This window comes from Phascolarctos cinereus, unplaced genomic scaffold (genome assembly GCF_003287225.1).
Source record: "Phascolarctos cinereus isolate Bilbo 61053 unplaced genomic scaffold, phaCin_HiC Scaffold_4;HRSCAF=312, whole genome shotgun sequence".
Taxonomy (NCBI): domain Eukaryota; kingdom Metazoa; phylum Chordata; class Mammalia; order Diprotodontia; family Phascolarctidae; genus Phascolarctos; species Phascolarctos cinereus.
Window position 1 is genome coordinate 722,873,365 of NW_027555847.1, and position 17,299 is coordinate 722,890,663.

General features: G+C 53.2%; 1 protein-coding gene and 1 pseudogene across 1 annotated transcript in view; both read left to right on the top strand.

Annotated features, from left to right (window-relative positions):
• The window catches only part of COMT (catechol-O-methyltransferase), a 46,034-nt gene extending 31,886 nt beyond the window's left edge, over nucleotides 1-14,148 (top strand). Inside the window, 5 exon segments of the mRNA XM_020996430.2 lie at nucleotides 1,974-2,238; nucleotides 3,903-4,003; nucleotides 4,005-4,097; nucleotides 5,782-5,913; nucleotides 13,837-14,148. Of these exon segments, the coding sequence (XP_020852089.1) occupies nucleotides 1,974-2,238; nucleotides 3,903-4,003; nucleotides 4,005-4,097; nucleotides 5,782-5,913; nucleotides 13,837-14,010 (765 nt within the window). The 3' untranslated portion in view covers nucleotides 14,011-14,148.
• Nucleotides 5,920-9,699, top strand: LOC110215184 (receptor expression-enhancing protein 4 pseudogene; annotated as a pseudogene).
• Nucleotides 14,149-17,299: the final 3,151 nt, after the last annotated feature.

Below are 17,299 nucleotides of genomic sequence, written 5' to 3' on the forward strand. Positions count from 1 at the left end.
GAATGTTTGGGCCAAATCTCAGCTCCACCAACAATGCATGTGTGTGCCTCTCTTTCCAGTCACTCTAACGTTAATCATTCCCATCTTTTGTCATCTTCTCTAGTTTGTTAGATCCGAGTCATTTGGGCTTGGTCATTTAAAAAAAAAAGTCTCTTGGTGCATTTCATTTTTACATGGCTGATTTCTGGAAATACCTGCCCTTCCATGGGGGCAATAATGCCTATGGTTCTTACCCGACAAAGGATGAAATGAAATAATGCACATAAAATCATAGGTTTAGAGCTGAAAGGGACTCCATCTAGTCCAGTACATTTATTTTGCAGTTGAGTAAACTGAGGCCCAGAGGTTACATTTGTAGTAAGATGCAGGACCAGAATTCGAACCCAGGTCTCCTGTGACTCCAGATCCGTGCTGTCTCAGACAGGAAGCATAAAGCAGACTGATGTCGCTGCTCGTTTCTGCCGGCCCCCTCCATCTTTCCCGATGAGCCTGTCTTCAGAAGACCTCCGAGGGCACGCTCCCTTGGCTGCTCTCTACACCCTCCAAGGGGCCTCCGCAGCCTCGGGCATTGGCCTGGCCAGTGTGCCTGCTCCGTCACGCCCTCGGCATCCCTGGGCTTTGGGGCTTCCTTTCTAGCTGCAGCCCATCGAAGCACCTCCTTTCTCAGCGTTTGGTCTGCGCCCTCCTCGCCTTCCCCCTCAAGCTTCACTAGAAAGCCACCATGGCCGGGATGGCCAGGCCCCTCCTGTCAGACCTGTTCTGCCCAGGAACTCAGAGAATTGGTCAGTCAGTCAACAAACGTAGGCCAAGTGCCTTCTGTGTGCTAGGCTCTGCCCCAGGCAGCAGGGATCCAAAGATGAAGATGGGGCGGCCCCTGCCCTCAGGGCGCTTACACTGTGTGGAGGGAGAGACAGCGTGGGCCTTTAGAAGTGGATACGTGGTATGTGTGCACGTACAAACACACACACACACGTAGACATGTGAACATTCAATAAGTACGAGGTAAAGGGGATGGACCAGGAAAGGCCTCCGGGATCAAATCTAAAGTCCTGTTGGAATTGCACAGCAAACCAGCCCCTTCCAGGGGGAGTACAGGATCAGGGATTAGAGAGCTAGGCATCCAGTCCCCAATCTTACAGGTGAGGAAACTGAGGCACACAGAGAGAGGTGAAGCACTTTGCCAAAGTTTATACAGCTAGGAAGTATCCAAGGCAAGATTTGAACCCAGATCTTCCTGCCTCCAAGACTGGCACTGTGTTACCTTGTTCTGGTCCTACCTGGCTCTGCATCTCAGACCCAGGTCAGGACGGTGGCTACTGCCTTGGAGTCACCTCTGACCCTCTGGCTCTTCTTCCATCTGCTTTCAAATCCAGGCACTCACTGAGTCCTGTGAGTTTTGCTTTAACAGCATCTCTCCTGTCATCCAGCCAGCCCCTCCTCCCCCCTCCCCCAGCTGCCACTAGGGCTCAGACCCTGTGCCCTCTCACCTGGGCTGCTGCAGTAGTTCTCGAACTGGTCTAGAAGAGTGAGTTGGGGATCTGCATTGGGGAAGGGAGTTTCCATATTGGAAGGTCTACACAGTGAGGAAAGCTCTGGTCTGGACCCTGATCCCCCAACCCTAGATTATCCTGACATGTCATGCCTGGCACTGGCCCTTCCAGGGCTGATGCTTCCTGTTGTACTCCCAGACTTCTTTACGTTACCCCAGACAGCTGCTGGTCAGCCTGTGTCTGCGTCTCCTCTCCCCTTTCTCCTCTTCCCTCTTCCCCTCTCCTCTCTCTCTCTCTCTCTCTCTCTCTCTCTCTCTCTCTCTCTCTCTCTCTCTCTCTCTCTCTCTCTCTCTCCCTCTCTCTCCCCCCCCTCTACCTCCCCCTCTCCCTCCTCCCCTGTCCTTCCCTTTCCCCTCCCTTCCCCTTATTCCTGGCCAGCGATCATGCGCTCCCAGGAGCTGAGGCCGGATGTTGTTTCTGCAGATGCTGGACAGCCAGACTATTCTGATCGCCAGCGCCCTGCTGCTGCTGCTTCTGGCCTGGAAGTTCAGAAGACTCTTGGTTTTTTTCTGGCATAAAGGAGTCCTGCAGTTCATGAAAGACTTCATGTCAGGCATGAGCAAAGAGGAGCGAATCCTGGACTGGGTGAAGCAGCATGCGGTGGTGGGCGACCCCCAGAGTGTGGTGGACGCCATGGACGTGTACTCTCGCCAGAAGGAGTGGTCCATGCACGTGGGCGATATCAAAGGTGAGCGGGTGCTGGGGCAGCCGCGCAGGAGCACAGCTTGCACTCTCGGGGGGGAGACAAGATGATCCAATGTAGTTGGTGGGGGAGGGCCCTGGGCGGGGGGAGATCAACGACAAGCATTTATTAACCGCCTGCAGTGTGCCAGGGAAGCCTCCACGTAGCAGAATTTTGGAGAACACTAGGGTCTCTCAAGAGGCTGGAGTGGGGAGGGAGAGCTTCACCATCCTTGGCCAGCAGGGTAACCGGGTCAAAGGTGCAGAGGTGGGAGATGGAGCTACAGGTCTGAGGAATTGTCTCTGGCTGGCTTGGTGGGTGGGAGGGGCTTCGTACCCTTTGCCCCACCCCCTCAGGAACCGGGAAGGCGCTCCCTCCCCGTCTTCCTGCCTGGCTTCTTCTCCGTCTCCATCTTCACCTCCTCTATGGAGGCTCCCCCAGGGCCTTCTCCTGCTGTCTTGATCCATGTCTCCCCAGCAGAGAGAGGGAGGGCCTGGTGACCTTGCACAGACCTCCCTCACTTAAATCCAGTCATGGCATCACAGTCCTCCTCAAGAATGAAGGGCAAACCATAGCCACGCATGCAACCGCACACAACCACACACAGAAGCTCCCCCAGCGGCTCCAGTGATCGTGGATTCCTTTGGGCATCCTCTGTGTAGATTTAGCCAAGTGTGGGTGTCAGCTCCCTGAGGGAAGGGCCTGTGGCCTTAGCATGTTGGACAGCGTCCAGCTGGTTTGTGCAATTGAGTTCTAAGGTAGTAAAGGGAATCATGGAGTGTTGGCATGGGAATGGACTTTAGAACCTAGAACAGAGCTTGTCAGGGCTGGGAGGGGCCTGAGAAATATCTTTATGAATAATACTTGGCATTAGGGTCACCTAGGAATGTTTGCAGAGCACTTTGTAGGCATAATTTCATCTGCCTGTAACAGTAGCCCTATGAAATACTGCCAGTATTATCATGCCCATTCTCTAGATGAGGAAAGTGAAGCTTGACCACGTGAGCTGCTGTGTGACAAATGGGGCCTCTAGTACAGATGTGACTGAGCCAGGATCACCAAGATTGTAGGTAGGAGAGCTAGAATTCAGACCCAGGGCCTCTCCAGTTTTCAGGCTGGTGTTTCCCCCTCCCTTGGGTTGGCCCAAGCTCTCTTCCAGTCTCCAAGTCAAGATGATCACAGTAGCCAACAAGACCCCTTTGTTCAGGCACCTGCTGAGTTAGAGCCCTGGGCGCAAAGTGCAGATCAGGTGGGGCTTGCCCTCAGGGAGCTTACAGTCCTGCCGGCTGAGCTAACATGCTCTCTTCCATGCCCCTGACACAGGGAATGGATAGGAATCTGGCCTGTGAAAAGAGGACAGTGAGGGCGTTTCAGGTGGAGGGAGCGGCTGAGTAAGGGCATGGAGGTGGGAAAACATGGGTCTTCTCCCAGACCCACAGACTTGGAAGGGACCTCAGGACCCACCTCAGGTAACCCGGGCCTAGACCCTCTCTTCTTAACCCCCAGCAGATGGTCCTCCTCCTCTTGCCCAAAGAGCTCCAAGGATGGGGGGCTCACTACCCCTCGTCCCCTAGGAAGCCCAGGCAGGTTCTCCCTCCTCTCCAGCCTCTGTCCCTCGAGGCCGCAGCTGACCCCTCCCCGTGCACCCTCCCCTCTTGTCTTCCTCTCAGGTGTGATCGTGGACAAGGTCATGGAGGAGGTCAAGCCCCAGATCCTGCTGGAGCTGGGAACGTACTGCGGCTACTCGGCCGTGAGGATGGCCCACCTGCTGCCCCCCTGGCGGGCACCTCTTCACCATCGAGTTCAACGAGAGCTTTGCGACCATTGCCCAGCAGGTCATCGAGGTGGCCGGCCTGCGAGATAAGGTAGGGTCTCCCTGCCAGAAGGGGAAGGGAAGGAGCCAGAGCCCCTGACTTTGAGGCCTCAGCCAAGTCCCTTCTCCCCTTTGGGCCTCAGTTTTCTCATCTGTGAAATGGATGGGCTAGACTGAAGTGAGGACATTTAACCATGGGGTCTGTGGGTAGATTTCAGGGACTCCTTAAACTTGGATCAAAGAAAAAAGTTCCATCTTTGTTTTCACGAACCTCTAACCAAAATTTAGCATTTCCTCTTATTATTTAAAAGCGTTCTTCTGAGAAGGGGCCCAGAGGTTCCCAAGCTGCCAGGGGGTCTGTGACCCAAACACAGGAAGAATATCTGATCTGAGCCTTTGGTGCCTCAGGATGGGGGCGGCAGCAAGGCCCCCATCCTGGCGGCTCAGGATCCTGGGGTCGTGCGTGTCCCCAGGCGCTGGCAGAGAGAAGGACAACTCCTTGGGAAGATGTATTTCCCCCGATCTGTGGGGCCCTTTGCAAATCCGTGACCCAGGACAGTTAGTGTGTTTCACTGGCGAGACTCGAACCCACTGCTTTTGTTGTTGTTCACTCATTTCTGACTCTTTGTGACCCCCTTTGGAGTTTTCTTGGCAGAAATACTGGCGTGGTTTGGGAATTGAGACAAAAGGGGTTAAGTGACTTGCCCAGGGTCATACGGCTAGGAAGTATCTGAGACTGGATTTGAACTCAGGTCTTCCTGATTCTAGGTCCAGAACTCTCCACTGTGCCACCAGCTTCTTCTTAGGATTTCAGAGTTACAAAGGACGTTAGAACGTGGAACGTCAGCACTGAAAGAGACCTCAGCGATCAGCTAGTTGATCCTTTATTTTACATAGGAAGAAACCGAGGTCAGTCCACAGGCATTTGCTAAGCTCTGGCGAGGTGCCAGGCACTGTGCTAGGCACTGGGGATACAAAGAGACGTGAAAGATAATCCCTGCCTTCAAGGAGCTCCCAGTCTAGCGGGAGAGACAACATGCAAAAACTTACGTACTCTCTTTTGACTTTGTTTTATTGTTTCATGATGTCTCAAGGAGTTATTAGCTTCTACTTGTCCAATTCTAATTTTTTAGGAATTATTGTCTTCATTGAGCTTTTGTACCTCCTTTTCCATTTGGCCAGTGCTGATTTTTAAGGAGTCAGAAGCTTTGTACCCCTTTTTCCATTTGGCCAATTTTTTTAAGGCATTATTTTCTTCAGTATTTTTTGTGCCTCTTTCTCTAAGCTGTTGTTTTTTCATAATATTCTTCCTTTACTCTCATTTTTTTACCTAATTTTCTTCTACTACTGAATTTTGAAACTCATTTTTTAGCTCTTGCAGGAATTCTTTTTGGGCCTGTGTGTGATTCACATTTGTCTGTGAGGCTTTATTTGTAGCTGTTTTAGCAGAGCCCCCTTCCTCCTCTGGAGATGGAGTCACTGTCTTCTCATGAAAGGTCATCTCAGGAATGATAATGTGGCCTGTGATGTCTGTCCAGGAGCTCCCAGGCTCCAATCCTGGCCCTGTTCTTAGCCATCTTTGTGATCCTGAGCGAGACCCTGTCCCGGGCCTCAGCTTCCAGCTCTGTAAAATGAGGGGGTTGGGCTATGTGAGCCCCCAGCTCCTTTCCAGAGCGAGGACCCCCTGCTCTCTGCACCAGAGGACTGATACATAATCAATACATCTGTATTTCCAGATCTCTATACTGAAAGGGCCCTCCCAGGAAATCATCCCCCAGCTGAAGAAGAAGTATGAAATCAATTCAGTCGATATGGTCTTCCTGGACCACTGGAAGTCCCGCTATCTTCCGGACACCAAGCTCCTAGAGGTGAGTGCAAAAGATGGCCAACAGTGTGGCAGGTTGTTCATTGTAGTTGTTGAGAAGGTCCAGTGACACAGTGCGTAGAGTTCTTTGTGAATCACAGAGTGGGATAGACCTCTCCATGACAGTAGTAAAGAGGAGGGGGAGGAGGGGAAAGAGGAGGAGGAGGCGGAGGAGGCTGACTGCTCTCACAGTTCCTGTCCTGATCCCTCCTCTGCCAGGGCCTTCCTCACCTGAAAATGACCTATGCTTCCTCTGGATGTATTTTGTATTTTCATTTGTGTATACAAGGTGTGCCCCTCAATAAAATGGGAGCTCTTAGACTTTTTCATCTCTGTCTCAGTACCTCCAGCACTTAGCATAGACTTTGACTTGTGGAGGCATTGATTGATTGATTGATTGCTATCGGCAATGCATTGAGCGCCTAGAATTGCCAAAGGATGTTCATGACATCTCCACGGCCTCTGCTGATCGCGGCGAAACCTTAGGCTAAGTTCCACGTTCATGGTCTTTTTGCATACTGCAAACATAGATACAGACCCAAAGACAGTGTGAACCCCAAAGGATTTGACATCCACACGGAAAACTGTTCTCCACTTAAAATATTCCATGACATGGTGATGTCAGAAACACTGGGCATGTACAATGTGGCATTTTTCAGGGACGATTTGGACCCGTGGTGGTTCTCCCTCACCAGATCATCCTTCCCAAACACAGCCCAAATCGTAACTTAACGTAGATGGATGACATATCTCTGCTGACCAGCACGTTAAGCAGCTCCTTCGCTTCATAGACTCTTTCTCCAATGATATCAAAATGTCGTTTGTACCCTCTACGAGGAAGATTACTTGTGTGCCTCAAGGACAGATAGCGATTGGAGGTTTCGAGCCTGAATGGGGACAACCAAATAATGATGGTGGCCGTGGCCATGGTGGAAGCTCTTGTTTTGTGGTACATTAAGGCTTGCAAAGTGCCTTCCTCCCATCAGTGCCTGCGGGACCCCCATTTCAAGGATGAAGAAACTGAGCCTTAGAGGGATTTGTTCCAGAATAAGAGTAGTAACCACAATCACAATCACAACTCTTGTCTCTCCGGCATTGCAGGGCCACAGTGTTGGGAGACAGATCTTACCAATATTCTTTTCCTTCTTATTCGGAAGAAGTAAAATGAAAGGGCTTGGGCCTCGGGGCCCGATGGGGCAGTGGTGGCAGTGAAGGCTGGGCCAGGGCAGCTGCGGAGCCTAGTGGCGGTCAGAGCAGCACTGCAAGCAGCTTGAGCACCCCACTTCTGTGACCCCCACTCTCCCTGCTCTGTCAGCCCCCCATTCCTCAACCGGCGGGAGGCAGCGGCCGGGCATGTGCCACTGGGGCTCCCAGAGTGCCCCTTCTTCATCCCAGCCACCTCCAACTGCCTTGGAAGCCTCCCCTCCTGCCTCAACTTCCCCTGGGCACTGCACCCCCTGCCGCCCTCCCCAGCTGGCAGGATGGTGTACTGGGTGATCTCCCGATTGGTGGTGCTGGTATTTGGAATGCTGTATCCTGCCTACACCTCCTGTAAAGCTGTGAAGAGTAAGAACATGTCTGATGGATAGTGTACTGGATTGTCTTTGCCTTCTTCATGACAGCAGAGACCTTCACAGACATCTTCATTTCTGGTTCCCTTTCTACTATGAGATCAAGATGGCATTTGTGGTGTGGTTCCTCTCCCCTTATACCAAGGGTGCCAGCCTGCTTTATAGGAAGTTTATCTATCCAGCCCTTTCCTACCGGGAAAAGGAGATCAACTCAGGCTAAGGAGCGGAGCTGTGAGATGGTGCTGAGCTTTGGGAAGCGAGGTCTTAACATCACTGCCGCTGCTGCAGTCTAGGTGGCTGCCAAGGGGCAGGGTGCCCTCGCTGGTAGGCTTTGGAGCTTCTCCACGCAGGACCTGAGTGCCATCCCTGACAATCCTGCTCCATCCTATAGGATCCCCTCTAGCTGGAGGACCAGAATTTGCACTGGAGACCACCCATCAGGTACCGTCCTGGGGGCCTCAGGATAATCAGAACTCCCAGACAAAGGCCCACACCCTTCCCCATCCAAGGGAGAAGCCCCTGGTACAGAGCCAGAGCCTACGAATTGGCAAGAGGAAGCCCTGGGCACCTCAGGCTCCCTGAAGTCTCCCCCTCAGAAGGAGGCAGCCCCGTCAGAGCTGGACAGCTCCTACCTGCCTATTCCCATTCCACCGGGCCTGCAGTGACCTCGCCCCTTCTCCTCTGACACTGTGGAGGGGAGGTTGGAGGAGAGGATGTTGGGTCTGTGGACCCTGGAAAAGGCAGAAATGCCCCTTTTTGTGATGGTTTGCCTCAGTTTCCATATGATCTCTCCTTGCCCCAGTGCCCTCTCCCTCACTAACATACTCAAAGTGCCTGTGGTAGACTGCAGAGAAGCCTAGCCCCCTAGCCTGCCAGCCGAGACTGCTTGCCTGAGAACCCTGGCCTCAGCCCTGACTGGCACCTCCTGGCTGGGGCAAGGGTGGGGTCACGTGTTCTTAGACCAAGTTCCTGACGGGGTCACTGGTTGGCCGTGCCCGATTTCTGGGTTTGGGATATGCCAAAGCAATCCCTTCTTGATGCTGGGACGTGAGGGTTCTTTTTTTTCTGGCATTGTCTTTCACCCCTAACCCTTAGTGGTTAGGAGGGAGGGGGGGCCTCGATTCCCCTCCCCAACTCTTTCACCTTCCACCCCTGGCCCAGCTCGATCATTCCATCGCCTTTCCTGTGTCACGTGACAGGCCTCTTCTGGGGGTCATATGTATGTGTGTGTGTATGCTTGTATGTGTATATGGGTGTTGGTTGGTATATGGCCAAGTTTGTAATGATCCTGATAAATAAATACATGGAATTTTAACAAAAAAGCAATGAAGGGGCTTGCTCAGGGGTGGGGGATCCTGGGGCCCCGAGGCCACATGTGGCCCTTTAAGTCCTCAAGTGCAACCCTTTGACAGAATCCACACTTCACAGAACAAGTCCCAACTCAGACCCAGTTCAAAGGCCGCAGCAGGGGCCGCAGGCTCCCCACCCCTGGACTCGCTCGTGGTCATAGGGTGACTAGCCTGGGTCAGGCCAGTGTGAGAAGGGCCAGACGGGGCCCCGGCCCGAGGCTCAGCAGAGGCTCTTTGAATACCCACAGGTGAGCACAGCACAGTGGGGGACAAGGGAGGAGCCGTCAGCATCTCTGCTGAATTTGGCGCACTGAAGAACCTCTGGACCTTTTCTTTCTTTCTTTTTTTTTAATTTAAAATTTTTTTTTGCAAGGCAGTTGGGGTTAAGTGACTTGCCCAGGGTCACACAGCTAGTAAGTGTCAAGTGCCTGGTCTGAGGCCAGATTTGAACTCAGGTTCTCCTGACTCCAGGGCCGGTACGCTATCCACTGCGCCACCTAGCCGCCCCCTGGACCTTTTCTTTCAAAGAACAAACTTTTAAAAGGACAGCTGAAAGAGAAGTCTCTGTGGAAGCAGTCCTTACCCAAACCCATCTGGCTGGGTGACCCGAGCTGCTGCCTGGGCACACTTATGGCCCCTCTCATTCCTGGCTCCCTTTGTTCCGGGCCTTTTGCCGCTAGGTAGCTGGAAAGTGACCTTGACCAGGATAAAAGGGCCTGTTGGGAAAGATTAAAAAAAAAACCAGCCAGAGTTTTGTGTCTTGCCTACGAAGGTTGTACCTTAGATGCCCCCTAGAAAATGCTGACCCTGCAGGGCTGGCACAAAGTGTGCGGGACTTGGAGTCCCTCCAGATCCCTGCTCCGAGGTCACCTGGCCGTGGGGAGGGGGAAGGGGGGAGGGGGGCAAGCTGAGGCAGCAAGCATCTAGTAAGTGCTTTCTATGTACCAGGTGCTGAGCCTGGGAATACAAATCTGTGCAAAGATAGTGCCTGCCCTCCAGAAGGTTCCGTCCTAATGGGGGAAGAGGTGGAGGTGCACAGTAGACAAAGTCTGCGAAGAGAATAAGAAATGGGAGAGAGCTATGCCAAGTCTCTGTAAATCAGCCAAGGGTCAAGTTCATGGAGTGCCGGGCCTGGATCAGGAAGACCCACGCCAGCCCTGGCCTCAGAGACTCCCAGAGTTATTGTGAGGATCAAATGAGCTCCTGTTTGTAAAGTGCTTTGTAAACCTGGGAGTCTTTGGAATTCTGGCTATTAATACTTTTTAAAAAATCAGCGTGTGTCTGTATGTGTGTGACAGAAAGTTGGCCGTACGGAGGAAGAGTTATCATGGCAGCTCCTGCAGGCAGGTCACCCTGATTCAGCCAGAAGGGGCCCCCGAGGAAGGAGCTCCCAGGGTGCTGGGTTTCAGCAGCCCTTCTGAGGGATAATTACAGTGCATCTGTATTTATAGAAAAACATATATAAGCAAATACAGCAATTCAATAGCTGGGAAGCTGATGGTTTTCTAAATATGTTATGTGGCAAACTGGTAATTATCTCAAGAACTATTAGTTCAATTCAAAAGGAGGCGAAGTAATGAGTGGGAAATGCCATATCCCAGGCTCCAGCTACTGCGTCTCAGCCCCCCAGGGCATGAGCGTCGCGGCTCCCCCACCCCTTGGGGTCTGAGCTTCGCAGCTCCCCCACCCCACGCTCTTGAGTTCCACAGCCCCCTACCCCATGGTCCTGAGCTGCACAGCCTCCCCCCCCACTCGCTGGGTCTGAGCTCCGCAGCTGTGCCTCGCCCCCACCCTGGTCCCAGAGTTCTGAGCTCTGTGGTCCCGGTGCCTCCATCCCCCCACCCCCGGCTCTGCAGCAGCCCCGGCCCTGGCCCTAGCCTCGGCCCACTCCTGGTGCCCAGCGAACGGCTCATTCAGCAGGCTTCCAGCGTCTTTGTTTGGCTTAGCTCCTCCTGTCCCTTCATTCTGATTCCTCCCATAACCCTGTCTCCTGCACACAGGCGGGGGGGTACTTTGGGGGCTGTTGTCAGGCTCGTTCTCATGGATGGCCCTCTGGGAGGGTGGGGGTGCAGAAACCTTGGCAATGCAGGGGCGTCTAAAAAAGCCAGCATTGAGCAGATCTAAATCCACCCCTCCCCAAAAGAAGTGAAGAAAAGCAGAGAGGCCCAAAGCCTGGCTTTGCAGGAAGCAAACGGCCCCCAATTTTGGGCCCAAATATTTGCGGCTTCCCTGGCATCTGTACAACCTTGGTGAGATGTCGAGTGGCAGGCGTGCCAGGTCAGGGCAGTTGGGAGGCCTGGCACTAGGGATCTGCGTGGTGGTACAAGCCTCTTCCAGCCTTTAGCTTCTTCTTGTCTGAAAGGAGGGAGGGGCTGCAGCACTGAGACCCTTGAGCCACCCTGGGACCATAATGGCCCCAGGGCCATCGAAACACTTACTGACTTAGTTTTTAAATTGCAGGGTTTTTGTTTTTCATTTTCCAGTCTACACACACTCTCTCTCTCTAGCCTCCACCCAAGGAGAAAGACAAAGCCCATTTCAGATACACGTAGTCAAGCAGATTCCCTCATTGGCCCTGCCCCAAAACAAACAAAGCCTCATTCTGAGCCCTGAGTCCAGCAGCCTTCTGTGGAGGCTGGGGGTGGGCCAAACATGTGGTTGAGCATGGTGCACCAGAGTCCTAGGTCTTTCTTTTTTCTTTTTTAAAAATTTTTTGTTACATTTCGCATTCTGAGTTATCTCCCTCCCTGCCTCCCTCCCTCCCCACCCCACGTGGAGAAGGCCAACAGTTGATAGCCATTATATTCATTCACTTATTCATCCATCCATCCATCCATCCTTTCCTTCAGGCCTTGGCCATACCCCAGGTAACCTCAGCTGAGCCTTCTCATGCCAGTCCCTTGGGGCTGGGGCAGCTAGGCCAGCCTCTGCCTCAGTTTGGACTGGCCGCCTCCTGGGTCCTCTCAGAATGGGAACTTAGGTTTCTCTTAAGGCTCGGTGCACAAGAGGCTTTCATTACCACAAGCCAGTGAGGTGGGCAGTGCCAGTAATTTCCAATCCATTTTCCAGTCAATCAGCAAGCATTTATGAAGCACTTAGACAACATACCAGGCACTGTGCTGAATGCTGGGGTTACCAAGAGACGAAAACAGGGTCTTTGCCCTCCAGAGTTCCCAGTCAGGTGGGAAGACAATATAGAGACAGCTGTGTACATACAAGAGCTCCACAGTGTAAATGAAACAGGTGACACACGAGAGGGAAGGCCCTAGGAGGAGGGGCACTGGGAAAGGCTTCATGCCTGGGGGTGGGATTGGAACGGAGTCTTGAAAGAAGCTAAGAAAGGCAGAGGTGAGGAAGGCCAGCACTTCAGGCATGGGGCACAGTCAGTGCAAAGGCATCATGTGGGCGGGTGAGCAAGGGCACCAGGATGACTATCTAAGTCACGAGCCCATTTTGACTTTATTTTGGAAGACAGTGTGAGATTTGGGTCTATGCCTTGTTTCTGCCATACTCTTTTCCGGTTTTCCCAGCAGTTTTTTTCAAAGAGTGGGTTCTTATCTCAGAAGCTGGGGTCTTTGCATTTATCAAATAATAGATTACTGTAGTCATTGACTCCTGTGTCTTATATACTTAACCTATCCCACTGATCCACCCCTCTACTTCTTAGCCAGGACCAAGCAGTTTTGAGGATTGCTGCTTTATAATACGATTTAAGATCTGGAGTCCTAGGCCACCTTCCCCTGCATTTCTTTTCAGTAGTTCCCTTGATATTCTGGACCTTTTGTTTTTCTAAATGAATCTTGTTATTATTTTTTCTAACTCTATAAAATAATTTCTTGGTAGTTTGATTGGTATGGCACTGAATAAGTAAATTAATTTAGGTAGGATTGTCATTTTTATTATATTAGCTCGGCCTACCCATGAGCAACTGATGTTTTTCCAATTATTTAAGATCTGACTTTATTTGTGTGAAAAGTGTTTTGTAACTGTGTTCATAGAGTTCCTGGGAGGGGGAGGTTTTACTACTTCTGCTCCCATAAGCTCCCACACTGTGCCCCCCACTCCATAGACAATCCATTCACCAGCCTGAGTCAATTAGCTTTTAGAAATGGGTATTTCCTGAGGTAGCTGGAAGAACAGGTGGTAAAGAATCACACACACCCCCCCCCAAAGTCTGGGAGCACAGCCCCTCCCTCAGATTCCAGGGGCAACTGGCTCAGTCTTAGCAAGCCCGTGCCTCAGGGGGTCCCTCTGAGCCCCCAGCTGGGTGGGGCTCTGTTTCTACTTTCCCCGGACCCTCACCAGAGTGTCTGGAGGTGTGTGCATGCCCCTGCCCAGTGCTCAGGCTGGGCCGCCGGCCACTTGGTCAGTCTGTTCTCTTGACCCTTGGTTGGACACCTTGCTCCTTCCTGGTGCGGGCACCGTGCATGGCTCAGTGGGAACAGTGTGGGTCATTTCCTCTGGACTCTCCTCCTGCTGCCCTTTGGTATGGGCCCCTTTCTGGACTCTCAGCTGGCTGTCAGTGAAGTCATCAATTCATAGTTAAGATGTCAGCTACTGCCTAGATGGAAAAGGCTTTAGGGACAAAATGAATGAAGCCGTAACGGCGGAATGCTAGGCAGGCAGGTTTATTCAAGGTTCCAGGATGCTACCATTTGGCCCCTAAAGTCACATTGATGTGGGTGGATATGGGCCAGGCCTTCTGAACCCACTAAAAGGGGTGACCCCAAAGAGATCAGACAAGCCTCTTCCCCACTCAACCTCAATTTCCTCATCTGTGGAATGGGGACAATAATCTCTGTACTGTTTAGTTCAAAGGGTCATTGGGAGGGAAGCCCAGTGGAGATGGGCTGTAATGAGAACTGCAGTCAGAAGACCTGGGTTCAAATTCTGCCTGCCCCTTACTGCCTGTGGGACTTTGGGCGAGCCGTTTACCGCCGTGGGCGCGGGGTATCCCTCCGTCCCAGCTCACCAGCTCTGACACCCTCGCCTCTTGTGCCTCTGCAGGAGAACGGCATCATTCGGAAGGGGACGGTGCTCCTGGCCGACAATGTCATTTGCCCCGGGGCTCCAGACTTTCTGGAGTACGTCCGGAACAGCAAGCGTTATGAATGCACCACCTACCCCGTGGAGAACATACGCGTGAATGACGCTTTGGAGAAGGCGGTGTTCTTGGGCTGAGGGCGGTGCCTGGGCAGGGGCGGGGGGAGAGGCCGGGGAGAGCCACGGCGGGAGGAGGAGGGGGCGGGCCTGGGCCAGGGCCCCCAGGGCCTCACCAGCCTTTTCTACCTTCTTCAAATAAAAAAGCTGTACTCCAAACCCTTTGGAATGCTGTTATAATTGTGTTGTCTGGAGTTTCTGAGGTCTGTCCAGCCCAGGCCATCCCTGGACTGGCTCCTTTGTGTGAGCCTGCAGGGACCTTGGTGCTGGGCAGGAAGCCGGGGTCGGACCGAGGAGACAGAGCAGGTCAAGGGCGCCTTGGCCGCAGAGGGCCCGCCTTCCCAGCAAGCACTTGGCTCCATCCCCTGACATCTCTGCCTCCATCCGTCCGTCCATCCATCTATCTGTCTATCCCGGCTAGGCCAGGCTTGGACCTTCAGCGCAAGCCGCCTCCCCCATAGGGCACCCAAGGCTCCTGTCCCGCAGCTCGACCTCCTAGGCTCAATGGGAGCCCAGGCGTTTTTCCTAAGTACTTTCCGCAGTTCACCCAGTACCCACCAGGGAGCAGCAGGTGCCTTCGGCTACTTCATGGCGATCAGGCCCCAAGCAGGGCCCTTGGGGTCCTAGAGGGAGAGCAGGGAGGGGCCTGCCATCTCAGACCGTCAGGCCAACCCCCTCCTATTGGGGAAACTGAGTTGTGGTCAAGTGACTGGCCAAAGGTTGCACGGCGTAAGGCAGTGAGGGTTTGAATTCTGTTCTCCAGTTGCTGCTTGTCTCTTATCAAAGTGACCTGGAATGTCCCTGGCTGTTCTGTTTTTTTTTAAAGAAGGAAGATGGCCAAACAGCAAGCCTCTACTTTGGTTTTCACATTCTGCACCTGGCCCTGCCCAGATCCATCCTCCCTGGAGGCCTCCATGGCCCTGCCCAGATCCATCCTCCCTGGAGGCCTCCATGCCCCTGCCCATATCCATCCTCCCTGGAGGCCTCCATGGCCCTGCCCAGATCCATCCTCCCTGGAGGCCTCCATGTCCTTGCCCAGGGGCTAGTCTTCCCTATAGGCCTCCATGGCCCTGAGCTGCCAGCTCTGGGATGTCCCCCTGAAGCCTGGGCTGAGGGCACTCCATTCCCAGTAGGCTGGGGCTCCCTCTCAGCTCCTCATTCCTCCTCTCTGCCTGGCAAGATAAGGAAGTAGAAAAGAAGGCCTGAGAGGCCAAGACCTCCTGTGGCTGAGCTGGTCCAACCTCCTTCCTCTTAGGGAAGAGTCACCCCCCCCCCCGCTACCCCTGCCAACGCTTCCTAGCTCTGGCTTGGTTTCAGCCACGGCCCACAGATGGGACATCCCTCTTAGACATGAGTGTGTTTTTGCCAGCCATGTGTCTCCCTCCCTGAGCAGCAGTGGCTGCAGCACCTGGAGAGTGTGGATAAGCATCTAGGGGAAAGTGGAGGCAGAGAAGGAGAGTGAGGAAAAACCAGAGGACCCCGTTCCTCTTCTTCCTACACTCTAGCTCTGGTTGGCTGAGGCCCTGGGGGTTGAGGGTGGAAATCCTGCCTTGTTAGCCCCAGCCCATCCCTCCTGCGTCCTTCCATCCATTCTTCCTCGGGCCTTTGGAACAACACTGCTCTCCTGGGAAGCAGCAGGGGAGGGAAGAGGGAAAGAGGAGCAGGAGGGGTGTGCCCCCCCACCGGCCATCCCCAGCCACGTTAGCAATGCCCCCTTCCTTTGGTCCAGCCTCTGCTCCTGTCTGGGTTGGAGAGGGGCCTGGAGGACACTTTGTATCCCTGCATCTCTGAACACATTTCCCACCACCAGAGAGGGCCTTCCAGCTCTCAGATTCAGTGCTGCTCTGGTCGTTATGGGTAGTGTGTGGCTAGCGTCTCTTGGCACTTAGACTTCAGGTACACTCTGAGTCACCTCGGCTTCTCTGGACCAGCCTGGGAGCCTCCCCGAGGGCAGAATCCTGTTTCTGTGGGAAAACGAGTTCAAAAAAGAATGTTCAAACACTGCTCACTTCATAAAATTATAGGCCATTGGAAGACCCCTGACAGGTCATCTAGTCCAAAACCCTCTTTTTACAGCTGAGGAAACTGTGAGGATGCATGAACTTCCCAAGGTCATCTTGCTTGTAAGTGGCCGAGGCAGGACTTGATCCCAGAGCCTGGGCCTCCTTCTCTGCATCTTATTCCATGCTGCCTTCCCAAGCTAGGCGGCCTCAGCTTTCCTCCGCCTGGGCTTGTTACCAGCTTCTGGTTTGTAAACCACTTGGCATCCGACCTCTCCTGCAGATTTTCCAAGACAGCTTGTGTTTCTCACTTAAAACACAGGGTTTTTTTGTTTTCAAACAAAAGTTTTAAGCAAAGATTCTTCCATCCCTCCCCCCCCTCCGCCCCAAGAGTTTCTACTCCAAGTGACAGAGACAGGGGAGAAAGGAGAAAGGGGCAGAGATACAGAGACAGAGACAGAGACTGGGAGAGTCTGGCCAAGTAGCCCACCGTGGAATGGAATCAGTAAGACATCACTGTCTGAGCTTCCCCCTTTCAGTCATAGATAATGCACCTGAGAAGCTGGGGGCTGGTCCGCGGCAGTCCTTCCCTCTGCCACAAATACTTCAGACCTAAGACATGGGCCGCTGGGTTTGTTGGTTTCCATAAAAGATTTCCTGGGATAAGCTCCCTTCACAGAGGGGTTCCACTCTGCACACAGGCTATGGGCTAAGGAAACTAGTCTTGACTTGTAGCTTCTGGGCCCAGGAAAACACAGCTTTGAGAGCCTTGGTGTGAGCACAGCGTACTTGGGCCATGGGCATTGGCCTGCGGAGCAGCTGGGGGTGGGATGCCTTTCATCCAAAGAGGAAATATTCCCCAGCAACGAGTGGGCCTGTTGTTTCCTTGAGGAAGGTGTGAAGCGACCTGGCTGGCAGATGTGCAGACCAATCCCTCGGGGCCTGGGAGATTGAGTGTTCTACATCTGGGTATTCTAGAGCTGGACAAAGAGCCATGTCTGGCTTGGGCTGTGTTCTAGAGCTAGTGGAGGATTACCCTGGCTGACCCCTCTCCTGTTCAGAATGGACAGGGAGTCTGGTTCTAGGTGCTGTATTTTAAGAGACCCTGGCAGGTTTGGGAGCGTCCCAGATAAGGGACGGCCCTCGATGGTGGCCAAAGAAGTCTTGAGCGTAATTAGCTTGGAGGAGGGAAAAGGCCTAGAGTGAGGAGGGCTGCTGCCTTCACACACCCAAACATGAGCGCACAGAAGAGAAATTAAATGGATCTGCTTGGTCCTGGGGGCCACACCAGGTGCAATGGAGTTTTAGGG